Raw genomic sequence first — 15,696 nt, forward strand, 5'->3', positions numbered from 1 at the left:
TGTGCTTCTACAGAGTACACTGATGAGGAGATTCACATCCCCAAACACTCGTCAGTGATCGTCAGACGCACCCCCATCGGAGGGGTCAAACCAGCGGGCAGAACGTTCATTGTGTACGTAGCTATGACATCGTGACCCTGTGTCTATCTGCATGATATGAGCGTGGTAGTAACCCCCCCAATTGCCTGTTGATCCTAATAACGGCCACACACTAGTATCCAGTCAAATGGTAGTAACCCCCCCATCGCCTGTTGATGCCAATACCCCCCCCCCCCCCCCTCCACACAGCCACACACTAATATCCAGTCAAATGGTAGTAACCCCCCCCCCCACACACATCCACACACTAATATCCAGTCAAATGTTAGTAACCCCCCCCCCCCAACGCCTGTTGATTCCAATTCACCCCCCACACATCCACACACTAGTATCCAGTCAAATGGTAGTAACCCCCCCCCCCACACAGCCACACACTAGTATCCAGTCAAATGGTAGTAACCCCCCCCCCACACAGCCACACACTAGTATCCAGTCAAATGGTAGTAACCCCCCCCCCCACACATCCACACACTAATATCCAGTCAAATGTTAGTAACCCCCCCCCCCCCCAACGCCTGTTGATTCCAATTCACCCCCCACACATCCACACACTAGTATCCAGTCAAATTGTAGTAACCCCCCCCCCCCCACACAGCCACACACTAGTATCCAGTCAAATGGTAGTAACCCCCCCCCCCACACAGCCACACACTAGTATCCAGTCAAATGGTAGTAACCCCCCCCCCCCACACATCCACACACTAATATCCAGTCAAATGTTAGTAACCCCCCCCCCAACGCCTGTTGATTCCAATTCACCCCCCACACATCCACACACTAGTATCCAGTCAAATGGTAGTAACCCCCCCCCCCACACAGCCACACACTAGTATCCAGTCAAATGGTAGTAACCCCCCCCCCCCCCACACAGCCACACACTAGTATCCAGTCAAATGGTAGTAACCCCCCCCCCCCACACAGCCACACACTAGTATCCAGTCAAATGGTAGTAACCCCCCCCCCACACAGCCACACACTAGTATCCAGTCAAATGGTAGTAACCCCCCCCCCCCCCCACACAGCCACACACTAGTATCCAGTCAAATGGTAGTAACCCCCCCCCACACAGCCACACACTAGTATCCAGTCAAATGGTAGTAACCCCCCCCCCCCCCCCCCCCACACAGCCACACACTAGTATCCAGTCAAATGGTAGTAACCCCCCCCCACACACAGCCACACACTAGTATCCAGTCAAATGGTAGTAACCCCCCCCCCCCCCACACACAGCCACACACTAGTATCCAGTCAAATGGTAGTAACCCCCCTGTTGATTCCAATATCCCCCCCCCCCCCCCCTCCACACAGCCACACACTAGTATCCAGTCAAATGGCAGTAACCCCCCCCCTTCGCCTGTTGATTCCAATATCCCCCCCCCCCCCCCTCCACAGAGCCACACTAGTATCCAGTCAAATGGTAGTAACCCCCCCCCCCCCCACACAGCCACACACTAGTATCCAGTCAAATGGTAGTAACCCCCCCCCTTCGCCTGTTGATTCCAATATCCCCCCCCCCCCCCTCCACAGAGCCACACTAGTATCCAGTCAAATGGTAGTAACCCCCCCCCTTCGCCTGTTGATTCCAATATCCCCCCCCCCCCCCTCCACAGAGCCACACTAGTATCCAGTCAAATGGTAGTAACCCCCCCCCTTCGCCTGTTGATTCCAATATCCCCCCCCCCCCCTCCACAGAGCCACACTAGTATCCAGTCAAATGGTAGTAACCCCCCCCCCTTCGCCTGTTGATTCCAATATCCCCCCCCCCCCCCCTCCACAGAGCCACACTAGTATCCAGTCAAATGGTAGTAACCCCCCCCCTTCGCCTGTTGATTCCAATATCCCCCCCCCCCCCCCTCCACAGAGCCACACACTAGTATCCAGTCAAATGGTAGTAACCCCCCCCCCCCCTCCACAGAGCCACACACTAGTATCCAGTCAAAAGGTAGTAACCCCCCCCCCCCCCCCCCACAGAGCCACACACTAGTATCCAGTCAAATGGTAGTAACCCCCCCCCCCCCCTCCACAGAGCCACACACTAGTATCCAGTCAAATGGTAGTAACCCCCCCCCCCCCCCTCCACAGAGCCACACACTAGTATCCAGTCAAATGGTAGTAACCCCCCCCCCCCTCCACAGAGCCACACACTAGTATCCAGTCAAATGGTAGTAACCCCCCCCCCCCTCCACAGAGCCACACACTAGTATCCAGTCAAATGGTAGTAACCCCCCCTCCACAGAGCCACACACTAGTATCCAGTCAAATGGTAGTAACCCCCCCCCCCCTCCACAGAGCCACACACTAGTATCCAGTCAAATGGTAGTAACCCCCCCCCCCCCTCCACAGAGCCACACACTAGTATCCAGTCAAATGGTAGTAACCCCCCCCCCCCCCCCCCTCCACAGAGCCACACACTAGTATCCAGTCAAATGGTAGTAACCCCCCCCCCCTCCACAGAGCCACACACTAGTATCCAGTCAAATGGTAGTAACCCCCCCCCCCTCCACAGAGCCACACTAGTATCCAGTCAAATGGTAGTAACCCCCCCCCTTCGCCTGTTGATTCCAATATCCCCCCCCCCCCCCTCCACAGAGCCACACTAGTATCCAGTCAAATGGTAGTAACCCCCCCCCTTCGCCTGTTGATTCCAATATCCCCCCCCCCCCCTCCACAGAGCCACACTAGTATCCAGTCAAATGGTAGTAACCCCCCCCCTTCGCCTGTTGATTCCAATATCCCCCCCCCCCCCCCCACAGAGCCACACTAGTATCCAGTCAAATGGTAGTAACCCCCCCCCCTTCGCCTGTTGATTCCAATATCCCCCCCCCCCCCCCTCCACAGAGCCACACACTAGTATCCAGTCAAATGGTAGTAACCCCCCCCCCCCCCCTCCACAGAGCCACACACTAGTATCCAGTCAAAAGGTAGTAACCCCCCCCCCCCCCCCCCCACAGAGCCACACACTAGTATCCAGTCAAATGGTAGTAACCCCCCCCCCCCTCCACAGAGCCACACACTAGTATCCAGTCAAATGGTAGTAACCCCCCCCCCCCCCCCTCCACAGAGCCACACACTAGTATCCAGTCAAATGGTAGTAACCCCCCCCCCCCTCCACAGAGCCACACACTAGTATCCAGTCAAATGGTAGTAACCCCCCCCCCCCCCTCCACAGAGCCACACACTAGTATCCAGTCAAATGGTAGTAACCCCCCCCCCCCTCCACAGAGCCACACACTAGTATCCAGTCAAATGGTAGTAACCCCCCCCCCCCCTCCACAGAGCCACACACTAGTATCCAGTCAAATGGTAGTAACCCCCCCTCCACAGAGCCACACACTAGTATCCAGTCAAATGGTAGTAACCCCCCCCCCCCTCCACAGAGCCACACACTAGTATCCAGTCAAATGGTAGTAACCCCCCCCCCCCCCCCTCCACAGAGCCACACACTAGTATCCAGTCAAATGGTAGTAACCCCCCCCCCCCCCCCTCCACAGAGCCACACACTAGTATCCAGTCAAATGGTAGTAACCCCCCCCCCCCCCCTCCACAGAGCCACACACTAGTATCCAGTCAAATGATAGTAACCCCCCCCCCCCTCCACAGAGCCACACACTAGTATCCAGTCAAATGGTAGTAACCCCCCCCCCCCTCCACAGAGCCACACACTAGTATCCAGTCAAATGGTAGTAACCCCCCCCCCCCCTCCACAGAGCCACACACTAGTATCCAGTCAAATGGTAGTAACCCCCCCCCCCCTCCACAGAGCCACACACTAGTATCCAGTCAAATGGTAGTAACCCCCCCCCCCTCCACAGAGCCACACACTAGTATCCAGTCAAATGGTAGTAACCCCCCCCCCCCCCTCCACAGAGCCACACACTAGTATCCAGTCAAATGGTAGTAACCCCCCCCCCCCCTCCACAGAGCCACACACTAGTATCCAGTCAAATGGTAGTAACCCCCCCCCCCTCCACAGAGCCACACACTAGTATCCAGTCAAATGGTAGTAACCCCCCCCCCCTCCACAGAGCCACACACTAGTATCCAGTCAAATGGTAGTAACCCCCCCCCCCCTCCACAGAGCCACACACTAGTATCCAGTCAAATGGTAGTAACCCCCCCCCCCCCTCCACAGAGCCACACACTAGTATCCAGTCAAATGGTAGTAACCCCCCCCCCCCCTCCACAGAGCCACACACTAGTATCCAGTCAAATGGTAGTAACCCCCCCCCCCCCTCCACAGAGCCACACACTAGTATCCAGTCAAATGGTAGTAACCCCCCCCCCCCTCCACAGAGCCACACACTAGTATCCAGTCAAATGGTAGTAACCCCCCCCCCCCTCCACAGAGCCACACACTAGTATCCAGTCAAATGGTAGTAACCCCCCCCCCCCCCCACACTAATATCCAGTCAAATGGTAGTAACCCCCCCCCCCCTCCACAGAGCCACACACTAGTATCCAGTCAAATGGTAGTAACCCCCCCCCCCCCCCCACACTAATATCCAGTCAAACCAGCCTAGTTATTCTAAAGATACAACTCCTCTCTGTTGTCTGGTCCATGTCTGTGGTGGTTGTTGACATGTTTATTCTGTTTCTTCCTGTTTGTTTAGTGACCGTTCTGACATGGCTGCTGGATCCTCCAGACCCGTATGTAACAAGCACTCTCATTTCCTTACTCTCTCTGTCCTCCTTTTATAAACTCTGCTCTGATTTTTTGGGTTAAACATACTGTGTAAACTCTGTTCTGATTGGTAACCAGTTAACTCTGAGTTGTTATGGTGATTTTAATATTCTGTTCTGATTGGTCACCAGTTAACTCTGAGTTGTCATGGTGATAATATTCTGTTTTGATTGGTTCCAACTGCTGTTCCCTGTTGTTGTTGTAACTCACTGTGTGTTTTTAATGTTGTTCAATGTGTTGATGGATCTGAACTATATTGTGACTGTATTTCATATTGAAACAAGGGTTATCGTGGTGTTGTTAGCCTGCCACTGTACAGAGCCTCCCTGTGTGTTGAGACAATGCTTCATAATCCTTACAGGCATGATGATGACCGATTATTACTATGCTGCTTTACTTCAAATGAATGGGAAATTCTGCTTTTTCTTTCACGTGGTGTTATAGCAATGAGTTTGAGGTATTGACTAAGACTAATGCATTGATACCTTGTATGGATACCTGTGTGTGACTGTGTGTGTGGGGTAAATTGGTAAATAATTTGGTTCCTGTTCAACAGTTGTTCTAAAACTGAAGTTAATTGCTGATATTTGGCTGTTCTAATGTTGTTCTCTCATCATATTCTGACATTTTAATATGGACTGGACATAGGTGATCCTTTGTTCTCTCAAGAAAGTTTTTTATTTTTTACTACAAACTACTTAGAAATGCAATGCATTTTGTCTACTTTGCAATACATTTTTTACTTAAAGCTAAACTGTAAACTAGGTGTTAAGTATTTACTATGATGAGTACTGAATCCACGATCATGTTTGGTACAGAGTTACAAACAAAAAAACTAAAAGCGGTGCAATGATGATGATACCATTACGACATCACAGAGACTATTATGACATCACTGAAATGATCTATTATGACATCACAGGGTTCTAACTGGGCTGACTGTGTGGCATGGTAGGTTCCCGTGGCGACAGGGTTGTGTTTGGTTGCTGCTGTACGCTGCCAGAACTGTCAATAAAGAGGTTATGTGTTCTGTTGTGAGCACGTGCACCACCACACCAGACCCTGTGTCTTCCCTTCACAGTGACCTCTGAACCTCCCAACCTACCAGCCTCTACTATGATGATGATGATGATGACAGCGACGACGAAGAGTTTATAGCTTAATAAACCAGACCTCTCTACCCTCCCTCTTCCCCTTTGTCCCTTGACTAGTGTTATGATGGCTATTGTTTACTACTATTGTATAATGGTTATTGTAGTGAAAGTATTGTTAAAAGAAACACATTTTATTATACTGTTATGCAGTGTTTCCATAATGCACTAGATAGATCATCCTAAGTGGACCCATAGCGCCTCACTCCAGACCACTGCAGTAGACGAGGAGTCGTGAAGGCAACATGGTTCACTTCAACTGTTACCATATAGCTACATGCAGTAGGAAGTAGGATCTTGGGTTAACTGGTTAATCGGTTACCTAGACCAGCCTTGCTCTAAAACTTAATCCTGTTTACTTCATAGTCTGTTACCTAGACCGGCCTAGCTCTGAATTTAATCCTGTTAGCCCATAGTCTGTTGCCTAGCTCTGGACTTAATCCTGTTAGCCCATATAGTCTGTTGCCTGGCTCTGGACTTAATCCTGTTAGCCCATAGTCTGTTGTTACCTAGACCGGCCTAGCTCTGAATTTAATCCTGTTAGCCCATAGTCTGTTGCCTAGCTCTGGACTTAATCCTGTTAGCCCATATAGTCTGTTGCCTAGCTCTGGACTTAATCCTGTTAGCCCATAGTCTGTTGTTGCCTAGACCGGCCTAGCTCTGGACTTAATCCTGTTAGCCCATAGTCTGTTGCCTAGCTCTGGACTTAATCCTGTTAGCCCATAGTCTGTTGCCTAGCTCTGGACTTAATCCTGTTAGCCCATAGTCTGTTGCCTAGCTCTGGACTTAATCCTGTTAGCCCATATAGTCTGTTGCCTAGCTCTGGACTTAATCCTGTTAGCCCATATAGTCTGTTGCCTAGCTCTGGACTTAATCCTGTTAGCCCATATAGTCTGTTGCCTAGCTCTGGACTTAATCCTGTTAGCTCATAGTCTGTTGCCTAGCTCTGGACTTAATCCTGTTAGCTCATAGTGTAGTAAAGGGCCACCAACAGCTATTATTACTTCTACTGGTGTAGCTAGCCAGGCTGTAACACCTACTACTACTACTAGCTACACCAGTAGTAGTATTAGTAAACAAGCTAGGCTGGTCTAGGTAGTAATACCAACTACTGCTACCAATGTAGCAAGCGCAGCTGTAAATACCACCTACTACCATTAGTGATGTAGCTAGCCAGGCTGTAATACCTATTACTACTGGTGTCGCTAACTCAGCTGTAATACCTACTACTAATGTAGCTAGCCAGGCTGTAATACCAACTATTACTACTGGTGTAGCTAGCCAGGCTGTAGTACCAACTACTACAGGTGTAGCTAGCTTAGCTGTAGTACCAACTACTATTACTACTACTAGTGATGTAGCTAGCCAGGCTGTAGTACCAACTACTACAGGTGTAGCTAGCTTAGCTGTAGTACCAACTACTACTACTGGTGTAGCTAGCCAGGCTGTAGTACCAACTACTACTACTGGTGTAGCTAGCCAGGCTGTAGTACCAACTACTACTACTGGTGTAGCTCGCCAGGCTGTAGTACCAATTACTACTACTGGTGTAGCTCGCCAGGCTGTAGTACCAACTACTACTACTGGTGTAGCTCGCCAGGCTGTAGTACCAACTACTACTACTGGTGTAGCTAGCTCAGCTGTATTCCCAACTACTGGTGTAGCTAGCGACAGCTGTAAAACCAAGTGTAGCTAGTTTAGCTGTAATACCAACTACAATTACTACTACTAGTGATGTAGCTAGCCAGCCCGTTAAACCATCTACTACTGATGTTGCTAGCTCGGCTGTTATAGCTACACCAGTAGTCGTAGTTGGTAACTGTAATACCAACTACTAGCTACACGCTAGCCAGGCTGTAGGACCAACTACTACTACTGCTGGTGTAGCTAGCCAGGGCTGTAGTACCAACTACTACTGATGCAGCTAGCCAGGCTGTAGTACCAACTACTACTATTGGTGTAGCTAGCCAGGCTGTAGTACCAACTACTACTACTACTGGTGTAGCTAGCGTGGCTGTAATACCAACTACTACTACTGGTGTAGCTAGCCAGGCTGTAGTACCTACTACTACTACTGGTGTAACTAGCCAGGTTGTAGTACCAACTACTACTACTGGTGTAGCTAGCCAGGCTGTAGTACCAACTACTACTGATGGTGTAGCTAGCGTGGCTGTAGTACCAACTACTACTGGTGTAGCTAGCCAGGCTGTAGTACCAACTACTACTACTACTGGTGTAGCTAGCGTGGCTGTAGTACCAACTACTACTGCTGGTGTAGCTAGCCAGGCTGTAGTACCAACTACCACTACTGGTGTAGCTAGCCAGGCTGTAGTACCAACTACTACTGCTGGTGTAGCTAGCCAGGCTGTAGTACCAACTACTACTACTACTGGTGTAGCTAGCCAGGCTGTAGTACCAACTACTACTGCTGGTGTAGCTAGCCAGGCTGTAGTACCAACTACTACTACTGGTGTAGCTAGCCAGGCTGTAGTACCAACTACTACTACTGGTGTAGCTAGCCAGGGCTGTAGTACCAACTACTACTACTACTGGTGTAGCTAGCCAGGGCTGTAGTACCAACTACTACTACTACTGGTGTAGCTAGCCAGGGCTGTAGTACCAACTACTACTACTACTGGTGTAGCTAGCCAGGGCTGTAGTACCAACTACTACTACTACTGGTGTAGCTAGCCAGGGCTGTAGTACCTACTACTACTACTACTGGTGTAGCTAGCCAGGCTGTAGTACCTACTACTACTACTGATGGTGTAGCTAGCCAGGCTGTAGTACCAACTACTACTACTGGTGTAGCTAGCTCAGCTGTATTCCAAACTACTGGTGTAGCTAGCGACAGCTGTAAAACCAAGTGTAGCTAGTTTAGCTGTAATACCAACTACAATTACTACTACTAGTGATGTAGCTAGCCAGCCCGTTAAACCATCTACTACTGATGTTGCTAGCTCGGCTGTTATAGCTACACCAGTAGTCGTAGTTGGTAACTGTAATACCAACTACTAGCTACACGCTAGCCAGGCTGTAGGACCAACTACTACTACTATTGGTGTAGCTAGCCAGGCTGTAGTACCAACTACTACTACTATTGGTGTAGCTAGCCAGGCTGTAGTACCAACTACTACTACTACTGGTGTAGCTAGCCAGGCTGTAGTACCAACTACTACTACTACTGGTGTAGCTAGCCAGGGCTGTAGTACCAACTACTACTACTACTGGTGTAGCTAGCCAGGCTGTAGTACCAACTACTACTACTGGTGTAGCTAGCCAGGCTATAGTACCAACTACTACTACTGATGGTGTAGCTAGCCAGGCTATAGTACCAACTACTACTACTGGTGTAGCTAGCCAGGCTGTAATACCTACTACTACTGGTGTAGCTAGCCAGGCTGTAGTACCTACTACTACTACTGGTGTAGCTAGCCAGGCTATAGTACCAACTACTACTACTACTGGTGTAGCTAGCCAGGCTATAGTACCAACTACTACTACTGGTGTAGCTAGCCAGGCTATAGTACCTACTACTACTACTGGTGTAGCTAGCCAGGCTATAGTACCTACTACTACTACTGGTGTAGCTAGCCAGGCTGTAGTACCTACTACTACTACTGGTGTAGCTAGCCAGGGCTGTAGTACCTACTACTACTACTGATGGTGTAGCTAGCCAGGCTATAGTACCAACTACAACTACTGGTGTAGCTAGCCAGGCTGTAGTACCAACTACTACTACTGGTGTAGCTAGCCAGGCTGTAGTACCAACTACTACTACTGGTGTAGCTAGCCAGGCTGTAGTACCAACTACTACTACTGGTGTAGCTAGCCAGGCTATAGTACCAACTACTACTACTACTGGTGTAGCTAGCCAGGCTATAGTACCAACTACTACTACTGGTGTAGTTAGCCAGGCTGTAATACCAATGTACCCCCCCCCCCCCATCAGTTCCTGTGTGAATCTCAATGTTTTGCGGTTCCTCCTCACGTCGTATTGGAGGAGAAGGACGGCTCCGCTGCGTTCGTCCCCTGGGTACAGATCTAGGATCAGTTTTCCCTGCCACCGATCCTTACCATAACCATTCGTGTGGAAATGAAGAACTGAGCCCAGATCAGTGTTTTAGGGGGGAAACTTGACCCTACAACATTGGTGTAACTGTCACACTGTAGTAGTGATATGAGTTGACTGGATGTATGTGATCTGCCTCTCTGGCTATGGAATGGGTTGATCAATCTGTGTGTCCTTGATTCCTCACCTATCTCCTCGCCTCCTCCTCAAAAGACAGGTGGGGATGGTATCTTCTCCCTCCCAATGTCTTTTCAGAAGGAGACGGGGGGGAGCCATGTCCATCTCTAGATTGAGTCCGTGTCTGCTCCCAGGCAGACAGGTGGTGGATGTCCACCTTGACTCTGTTCTGTCTTAATGTTGCTCTTCTCCTTCAGACCGACTCGTCACCGTCCGTCACCCTGGCCCAGCTCTCTAAGGTACTGTCTCTCTCTGTGTGTGTTTGGTCTTTGGGAATCAGGTTGGGGTTCATTTAATTTCAACTCATTTAATTCGGGGCATGAATTAAAATGTAAATTGATTTTCACTTTACAACTCCTTGTCATCCTCCTCTAACTCCACTCCTCATCCCTCTCTTCTCTCCTCATTCCTTTTGCCTCATTCCTCCTCCCTCTCCTCATTCCTCCTCCCTCTCCTCATTCCTCTCGCCTCATTCCTATCGCCCATGCTCCTCCCTCTCCTCCCTTTCTCTTCAGACTGCCAACCTAGCGGAGGCCAATGCATCAGAGGATGACAAGATCAGAGCCATGATGTCCCAGTCCAACAGTGAATATGACCCCATACAGTGAGTGTAATACACACAGTAGGGTTGGGCGGTATCCACGTCATCACGCCGTCCTCCTCATCCCAGAGGATTTACAGTAGGGTTGGGCGGTATCCACGTCATCACGCCGCCCTCCTCATCCCAGAGGATTTACAGTAGGGTTGGGCGGTATCCACGTCATCACGCCGCCCTCCTCATCCCAGAGGATTTACAGTAGGGTTGGGCGGTATCCACGTCATCACGCCGCCCTCCTCATCCCAGAGGATTTACAGTAGGGTTGGGCGGTATCCACGTCATCATGCTGTCCTCCTCATCCCAGAGGATTTACAGTAGGGTTGGGCGGTATCCACGTCATCATGCTGTCCTTCTCATCCCAGGGGATTTACAGTAGGGTTGGGCGGTATCCACGTCATCACGCCGCCCTCCTCATCCCAGGGGATTTACAGTAGGGTTGGGCGGTATCCACGTCATCATGCCGTCCTCCTCATCCCAGGGGATTTACAGTAGGGTTGGGCGGTATCCACGTCATCACGCCGTCCTTCTCATCCCAGGGGATTTACAGTAGGGTTGGGCGGTATCCACGTCATCACGCCGCCCTCCTCATCCCAGGGGATTTACAGTAGGGTTGGGCGGTATCCACGTCATCATGCTGTCCTCCTCATCCCAGAGGATTTACAGTAGGGTTGGGCGGTATCCACGTCATCATGCTGTCCTTCTCATCCCAGGGGATTTACAGTAGGGTTGGGCGGTATCCACGTCATCACGTTGTCATGCCGTCCTTCTCATCCCAGAGGATTTACAGTATTAATGTCTTAGTGCTCAAAATACAACAACAAAAAAGCCCATTGGGTGTGTCTTACCAGAATGCTAACACAATTAGTATATATGATAGAGAATTTCCATGGAGGCTGCTAGCTAAATATGCTAACGAGAGCAAACTAAACTAATTGCAAAGACAGGCAATCCAGCTCATAAAGATGTACATACAGTTGAAGTCTGAAGTTTACATACACTTAGGTTGGAGTCATTAAAACTCGTTTTTCAACCACTCCACAAATTTCTTGTTGACAAACTATAGTTTTGGCAAGTCGGTTAGGATATCTACTTTGTGCATGACCCCAAGTAATTTTTCCAACAATTGTTTACAGACAGATTATTTCACTTACAATTCACTGTATCACAATTCCAGTGGGTCCGAAGTTTACATCCTCTAAGTTGACTGTGCCTTTAAACAGCTTGGAAAATTCCAGAAAATGATGTCATGGCGTTAGAAGCTTCTGATAGGCTAATTGACATAATTTGAGTCAATTGTAGGTGTACTTGTGGATGTATTTCAAGGCCTACCTTCAAACTCAGTGCCTCTTTGCTTGACATCCAAAGAAATCATCCAAGACCCCAGAAAAAAATTGTAGACCTCCACAAGTCTGGTTCATCCTTGGGAGCAATTTCCAAATGCCTGCAGGTACCATGTTCATCTGTACAAACAATAGTACGCAAGTATAAACACCATTGGACCATGCAGCCGTCATACCGCTCAGGAAGGAGATGCGTTCTGTCTCCTAGAGATGAACGTACTTTGGTGCGAAAAGTGCAAATCAATCCCAGAACAACAGCAAAGGAACTTGTGAAGATGCTGGAGGAAACAGGTACAAAAGTATCTATATCCACAGTAAAACGAGTCCTATATCGACATAACCTGAAAGGCCGCTCAGCAAGGAAGAAGCCACTGCTCCAAAACCGCCATAAAAAGGCCAGATTACGGTTTCCAACTGCACATGGGGACAAAGATCGTACTTTTTGGAGGAATGTCCTCTGGTCTGATGAAACAAAAATAGAACTGTTCGGCCATAATGACCATTGTTATGTTTGGAAGAAAAAGGGGGAGGCTTGCAAGCCGAAGAACACCATCCCAACCGTGAAGCACGGGGGTGGCAGCATCATGTTGTGGGGTGCTTTGCTGCAGGAGCGACTGGTGCACTTAACAAAATAGATGGCATCGTGAGGTAGAAAAATTATGTGGATATATTGAAGCAACATCTCAAGCCATCAGTCTAGAAGTTAAAGCTTGGTCGCAAATGGGTCTTCCAAGTGGACAATGACCCCAAGCATACTTCCAAAGTTGTGGCAAAATGGCTTAAGGCCAACAATGTCAAGGTATTGGAGTGGCCATCACAAAGCCCTGACCTCAACCCTATAGAAAATATGTGGGCAGAACTGAAAAAGCATGTGCGAGCAAGGAGGCCTACAAACCTGACTCAGTCACACCAGCTCTGTCAGGAGGAATGGGCCAAAATTCACCCAACTTATTGCCGGAACGCTTGTTGAAACGTTTGACCCAAGTTAAACAATTTAAAGGCAATGCTACCAAATACTAATTGAATGTATGTAAACCTCTGACCCACTGGGAATGTGATGAAAGAAATTAAAGCTGAAATAAATAATTCTCAGCTATTATTCTGACATTTTAACATTCATAAAATAAAGTGGTGATTCTTAACTGACCTAAGAGAGGGATTTTTTACTAGGATTAAATGTCAGGAATTGTGAAAAACTGAGCTTAAATGTGGTTAGCTAAGGTGTATGTAAACTTCCGACTTCAACTGTATATACATTACATGACAATCTCATTCCAAAATCATGGGCATTAATATGGAGTTGGTACCCCCTTTACTGCTCTAACAGCCTCCACTCTTCTGGGAAGGCTTTCCACTAGATGTTGGAACATTGCTGCAGGGACTTGCTTCTATTCAGCCACAAGGGCATTAGTTAGGTCGGGAACTGATGTTGGGTGATTAGACCTGGCTCGCAGTCAACGTTCCAATTCATCCCAAAGTTGTTTGATGGGGTTGAAGTCAGGGCTCTGTGCAAGCCATTCAAGTTCTTCCACACCGATCTCGATAAACCATTTCTGTTTGGACCTCGCTTTGTGCGCGGGGGGAGTTGTCATGCTGGAACAGGAAAGAAGGGCCTTCCTCAAACTGTTGCCAAAAAGTTGGAAGCACAGAATCTTGTAGAATGTCATGTATGCTGTAGCATTAAGATTTCCCTTCACTGCAACTAAGGGGCCCGAACCATGAAAAACATCCCCAGACCATTATTCCTCCTCCACCAAACTTTACAGTTGGGGCAATGCACTCGGGCAGGTAGCGTTCTCTGGCATCTGTCGAATCACAAGTTTTATTCAAGTCAAGTGTAAAAACAAAAAACAAATATTTTAAAAAATCTATAAATACAATGTCGTCAACTCCAAATAGAGCTGTATAGTCCCAAGGTCTTCATTTGGCTTTTTAATTAAAACTGAAGAACCATCTAAAGATATATTATACATTCGAAAGTATTCAGAACCCCCCCCCCACCTTGACTTTATCCACATTTTGTTACATTACAGCCTTATTTTAAAATTGATTACATTGCCCTCCCCCCCCCTCAACAATCTACACACAATACCCCATAATGACATCACAATACCCCATAATGACATCACAATACCCCATAATGACAAAGCCATAACACGTTTTTCGATATGTTTCCAAATGTGTAAACAATTAGTCTGAAAGATCACATTTACAATCTTTTTTCCTTTTTGTTTTGCAAGAGCTTCACTGTGTCTGGCTGCGTGATCGAAGGAGACTCCGTGCCAGAAAATTAGTGACAAAATGTTACAAAACCTGGTTTTGTCTTCAAAAAGTCTTCAATCTCAAGTCAAAGTAGAGTCTCAAGTTGTTTTATTTTCTATCAAGTCGTTTTTATTTGTGACTGGAGTCAGACTCGAGTGTGGACTCCACACCTCTGTTGTTTAGTAAACTGTAGTTTAATGTTTAAACTGAGACTCAGCGGCAGGATGAACCACAGATGATGGGTGACGCAAGATGATGCTCTGTGTCACAGAGTTTCTGTGTACGGGTACGCCTCATGCTTCAATGTGGTAGCTACGGGACCAAAACGGGGACAAGTTTAGCCTCACGCTTCAACGCTCTTTAGTTGTTTGGGAGTCGACCCAGTATTGCGGTCTACTTGGTGCTCACTGACTCTACCTTTTCTGTGTCTCTCTTCCAGTTACTCTAAGAAGGCCATCGGACCACCGCCTGCACACTACACCTGCTATCGCTGTGGCAAGAATGGACACTACATCAAACACTGCCCCATGCAGATGGTACGACACTACATATACACTACATAACACTACATAAACACTACACCTGCTATCGCTGTGGCAAGAATGGACACTACATCAAACACTGCCCCATGCAGATGGTACTACGCTACATAACACTACATATACACTACACCTGCTATCGCTGTGGCAAGAACGGACACTACATCAAACACTGCCCCATGCAGATGGTACGACACTACATAACATGACATATACACTACATAACACTACATAAACACTACGCCTGCTTTCGCTGTGGCAAGAACGGACACTACATCAAACACTGCCCCATGCAGATGGTACGACACTACATAACACTACATAACATGACATATACACTACATAAAACTACATAAACACTACACCTGCTTTCGCTGTGGCAAGAACGGACACTACATCAAACACTGCCCCATGCAGATGGTACGACACTACATAACACTACATATACACTACACCTGCTATCGCTGTGGCAAGAACGGACACTACATCAAACACTGCCCCATGCAGATGGTACGACACTACATAACACTACATAACATGACATATACACTACATAAACACTACACCTGCTTTCGCTGTGGCAAGAACGGACACTACATCAAACACTGCCCCATGCAGATGGTACGACACTAGATAACACTACATAACATGACATATACACTACATAACACTACATAAACACTACACCTGCTTTCGCTGTGGCAAGAACGGACACTACATCAAACACTGCCCCATGCAGATGGTACGACACTACATAACACTACATAACATAACATG

At 48.2% G+C, this 15,696-nt stretch overlaps 1 protein-coding gene across 4 annotated transcripts in view; it reads left to right on the plus strand.

The window, feature by feature from the left end:
- LOC139547721 (E3 ubiquitin-protein ligase RBBP6-like) overlaps nt 1-15,696 on the plus strand; it is a 46,011-nt gene that overhangs the window by 2,994 nt on the left and 27,321 nt on the right. For 2 of the 4 annotated variants that reach the window (XM_071356745.1, XM_071356738.1), the window contains exons 2-6: nt 14-113; nt 4,710-4,746; nt 10,378-10,419; nt 10,696-10,784; nt 14,820-14,916. In XM_071356745.1, the coding sequence (XP_071212846.1) occupies nt 14-113; nt 4,710-4,746; nt 10,378-10,419; nt 10,696-10,784; nt 14,820-14,916 (365 nt within the window). Of the gene's footprint in view, nt 1-13; nt 114-4,709; nt 4,747-10,377; nt 10,420-10,695; nt 10,785-14,819; nt 14,917-14,941; nt 15,018-15,315; nt 15,430-15,696 lie in introns of those variants that run through there. The other 2 variants (XM_071356763.1, XM_071356753.1) reach the window with 2 other exon arrangements.

This window comes from Salvelinus alpinus, chromosome 2, assembly GCF_045679555.1.
Source record: "Salvelinus alpinus chromosome 2, SLU_Salpinus.1, whole genome shotgun sequence".
Classification (NCBI taxonomy): domain Eukaryota; kingdom Metazoa; phylum Chordata; class Actinopteri; order Salmoniformes; family Salmonidae; genus Salvelinus; species Salvelinus alpinus.